General features: G+C 36.8%; 1 protein-coding gene across 1 annotated transcript in view; it reads right to left on the bottom strand.

The window, feature by feature from the left end:
* LOC138863507 (lachesin-like) overlaps positions 1–5,000 on the bottom strand; it is a 228,452-nt gene that overhangs the window by 90,569 nt on the left and 132,883 nt on the right. The window contains exon 4 of the mRNA XM_070127660.1: positions 936–1,097. Within this exon, the coding sequence (XP_069983761.1) occupies positions 936–1,097 (162 nt within the window). The remainder of the gene's footprint in view (positions 1–935; positions 1,098–5,000) is intronic.

Raw genomic sequence — 5,000 nt, 5'->3', positions numbered from 1 at the left:
AATAATAATAATAATAATAATAATAATAGTAATAATAATAATAATAATAATAATAATAATAATAATGATGATGATGATAATAATAATAGTAATAATAATGATACTACTACTACTAATGATAATGATAATAACAAGCATAATAACAATAATAATACTGATAATAATTTTTATTTGTATTGTTATAATAATAATAATAATAATAATAATAATGAAAATAATAATGATAATGATGAAAATGATAATAATAATAATGATAATAATAATAATAATAAAAAATAATAATAATTTCAACAATGATAATATTAATAACAAAGATGATAATAATCATGATCATAATAATAGTATTAATAATGATGATTATAATGATAATAATGATGATGATGATGACAATGATCCAGACAAGCATATTGATGATAATGATAATAAAAGTACTAATGCTGATAAAAGTTATTATGATAGAATTGGGACACAGAGAAACATGTAAATAAATTTGTGTATGCACCTTCATATACAGTATTTTGTAAAGTCTTTCGTTAATAAGATGACCTTCCAAGTTACTGATGAGCTCAGGAAATGTAGATGTGCGTTGTTGACAAAATTAAAATTCCATAGACTTTCCTAAGACTTTTTTCGAAGAAACGTTTGTTTTACAAAAACTTTGTATGAAGCATATGCAGTTCATCAGATTAGTGCAAATATGAAGTATATACAAAGTTGGTTATCCACTACGTGTAACATGGAAAATTACCAGAGGCAATATACTACATGTGCTGACGAAAATCTAATTTGGTGTTGTAACTTGTGAAAAGTACAGACGTCTCTATCGATTGGCGAAAGAATACATTCCATAACCTCGTTTAATCGTCTTGCGTAAATTCTTTTGCGATTTAGCATTCGCAAATACAACTCAAAACTTAATTACCCAAATGGCTTACCTTTACGTCGCTTGTTTAGAGATATTTGCTTCTTATCTTCTCTCATCCAAGAGATCCGAGGCTCAGGGTTGCCTTCTGCCTGGCAGATTAAGGTCACGTTTCCGTTTTCTTGGACGATCACACTCGATCTGCTGCTGCGGGCGTCCACGATCACCGGGGGGACTGGCAGACGAAGAGGAGTCGGTTAACGTCCAACTATGTAAATCTCCTATTCTAAAATTTGAAAATAAAATATAGAAGGAATCTCATAAATCGTTCAACTGGTATGGTATCAATTTAATTACTGGCAATCTTGGAGTTATTTGGTAATGGTAACTTTTGATATATATATATATATATATATATATATATATATATATATATATATATATATATATGTATATATATATGTATATATATATATATATATATATATATATATATATATACTCTCTCTCTCTCTCTCTCTCTCTCTCTCTCTCTCTCTCTCTCTCTCTCTCTCTCTCTCTCTCTCTCTCTCTCTCTCTCTCTCTCTCTCTCTCTCACACATATATAACACAGTTGGGGCGTGTATTGCATGTAGGTAATAAGGCATGTGAGGGACATGGCCATCTGTATACACAAATAGGACATGGTTTAAAGTATGCTTCACCAAAATGGTCTTTAAGGATGCACCGGAGCAAGTAGGTAGATCTACAGCGTTTGCTGTATTTATCAAGGAACAGTGATATTCGTGCACTCTTATACCTCTGTAGGTTTATGGCAATGTTGCACACACACACGCGCACACACACACACACACACACACACACATATATATATATACACATATGCGTATATATGTATATGTATACATATACATACATATTTATAAATAAATATATACATATATAATTTATATATATATATATATATATATATATATATATATATATATATATATATATATATATATATATATATATATATATATATATATATATCATCATCATCATCATTATCATCAGCCTGAGTCAATCCACTGCAGGACGTAGGCCTCTCCCATTCTTTTCCAGGTTTTCCTGTCTTGCGATGTTTGTTTCGAGTCTTGGCCCCCAAATTTCACTATTTCGTCGCGCCATCTTGTCATTGGTCTGGCTCTTGGCCTCCTTAAGTTATTTATAGTCCAGTCTGTTACTTTCTTTGTCCATCTGTCGTCTTGTCTAAGACATACATGCCCTGCCCATTGCCATTTCTTCTTTTTAATGCTCTTGAGTATATCTTCTACCTTCCTCTGTTCTCTGATCCACGTCGCCCTCTTCCGATCTCTCAGGCTAATTCGCATCATCGATCTTTCCATCCCTCTCTGGGCGCTTATTAGTTTCCTCTCCAGTAACCTGGTTGTAGTCCATGTTTCTGATCCATAGGTCATAACTGGGAGGACGCATTGGTTAAAGACTTTTCTTTTTAAGCACAATGGCAAGGAACCTCTTAGTGTGCTACTGTGCCTGCCGAAGGCACTCCAACCTAGACTGATTCGTCGCTTTATTTCCTGTTCACTAGATGTGCCTGTCTGCACGTGTTGTCCTAGGTATATATACCTGTCTACTACCTCTAGCACTTCGCCTTGTACATATATTTGTTTGAGTGGGACTCTGCTGTTGAACATAACCTTAGTCTTTTTCTTGTTCATCTTAAGTCCGACTTTTAGGCTTTCTCTATTCAGATCGTTTATTAATTGCTGCAGTTCATCAGCTGATTCACAAAGGAGGACAATATCGTCTGCAAATCTTAGGTTGTTTAGGTATTCGTATCCTATTTTGATACCCTTCCCTTCCCATTCTAGTTTCTTGAATATTTCCTCGAGGCAGGCTGTAAACAGCTTTGGTGAGATGGTGTCGCCCTGTCTAACGCCTTTTTTAATTGGTATTTTATCGGTTTCTGTGTGGAGTTTGATGGTTGCTGTCCCATCTTTGTATATATCTTCCAATATATTACAATATACCTCCTCAACTCCCTGTTGTTGAATAGCACCTAATACTGCTGGTATTTGTACAGTCAAATGCCTTTTCATAATCGATGAATGCTATACACAGGGGTTTCCTATATTTGTTTACTTTTTCTCTTATTTGGGTGAGCGTGTGGATGTGATCTGTTGTTGAGAATCCGCTGCGGAAGCCTGCCTGTTCTCTAGGCTGGCTGGAATCCAGACTGTCAGAGATGCGAGCTGTAATGACTTTCGTGAACAGTTTGTAAGTAACCGAAAGGAGGCTTATGGGTCGGTAATTTTTAAAATCCTTTTTATCGCCTTTTTTTGTGTAAAAAGATAATTGTTGCATTTTTCCAGGCTTTCGGAGTTTTTTCCGCTGAGAAAACATTTGTTAAAAAGATTAGCTAGTTTCACTGTTGCGATGTCTCCTGCATCTAATATGAGGTCTATACTAATTCAGTCTTCGCCTGTTGTTTTCCCTCTCTTCATGCCTTTAAGTGCCCTTATATTTCTTCCTTTGTGATATTAGGTACGTCGCTAGTTACCGCGTTTGCTTCTATTTGTGGCTGTTCGTTTGAGTTGTATAGATCCCTGTAAAAGTCTTTCATTATTTTGATGATTTCATTCTTGTTATATGTTACTTCTCCGTCTGGTTTCTTAATTGCATACATTTGATTTCTCCCTATTCCTAGTCTTCTTTTAGCTGCTTTCATGCTGGTACCTGAAATCACTGCTTCATTTATTATTTGAGTATTGAATTTCCGTACATCCTCCCTCTTCTTTTTATTTATGGTCTTTGTTAGTGCAGCCAATTCTATCTTGTCCCTATTTGACGATACTTTCATGTCTCTACGTTTTTGCATAAGCTGTTTAGTTTCTACCGAGAGCTTGCTGGAGCTTCGATTGTCGTTCTTGCCGCCTACTTCAAGTGCAGTTTCTTTTATTATGTCATTGAACTGTTGATTGATTTGGTCGATGTTGAGATCTTCGTCGCGGAGGAGTGAATATCTGTTTTGGATGTTTAGGCTAAATTCTGTTGCTCTGATCCTCAAGTTAGCCAAGTTTGGCTGTGGTTTACACATTAGTTTGTTCCTTTCCCTTCTGAGATGTATTTCAATTTCGCCTCTCACCATTCTATGGTCGCTGCCAACATTTACTTTATTTATAACCTCTACATTTTTTATTATATCGCGCCTATTTGAAATTATGAAGTCAATTTCGTTTTTGACGTCAGAAGGCGACTTCCATGTCCACTTCCGTTCTAGTCTTTTTTCGAAGAATGTATTCATGATACTGAGTGATCGAGCCTCCGCAAAGTCGACTAGCATTTGTCCCCTCTCGTTCCTAGTGCCTGTTCCATGGTTCCCTACTGCGGTTTCGCCCTCTGTCTTTTTACCTAGTTTGGCATTAAAATCCCCCATAATTATTGTGAAATGGGTTTTTGTTCTCTCGCTGGCTAAATGAACATCTTCATAGAAGCTCTCTATTTCTTCATCACTGTGGCTGCAGGTTGGAGCATAGACAAATAATTTTTAAGTAGTACCTATTGTTTAGTTTTATTGTTACATAAGCCACTCTTTCGCTGACACTATAGAATTCTACGATGTTCTTTTCTAAGCGTTTGTGTATTAAGAATCCTACCCCTAATTCCTGTTTGCTACCCAGAGGTTTTCCTCTGCAATAGAGCACGTGTCCCTCATTTATTAACTTCTGCTCTTCGCCTAGTCCTCTAACTTCGCAGAGTCCTACTATATCCCATTTAATGTAAGAGAGTTCCTCTAGTAAAGCTAGTAAGTCGGATTCAGTTCTCATGGTCCTTATATTGTATGTGCAAAGGTTCATCAACGTGGGGCGGCCTGTATCAACGTGGGGCGGCCTGTCTTTACCCGGATATTTTTAGCACCCTCTGCTCCGGAGCGATCCTGATCGCCGCCGTAACCAAGGGCTCCTTCGCCTCCGGGGAATGGGGGCCATGGCTGGATGCGTCTTTTCATGGAGATGGACAGCCGATTTACCTCCCACCTACTGGCTTAGGTGTATCTTGGTGGGAGGGGAGTAATTTAGCCGGAATGCCATTGATAAGTCCCCCCAGCAGGTTTGGTCCTACCTGGTGTGGA

The sequence above is a fragment of the Penaeus vannamei genome, chromosome 12, assembly GCF_042767895.1.
Source record: "Penaeus vannamei isolate JL-2024 chromosome 12, ASM4276789v1, whole genome shotgun sequence".
NCBI lineage: Eukaryota > Metazoa > Arthropoda > Malacostraca > Decapoda > Penaeidae > Penaeus > Penaeus vannamei.
Note: the sequence above shows the minus strand (reverse complement) of the source record. Positions and strands in the feature narration are given on the sequence as shown.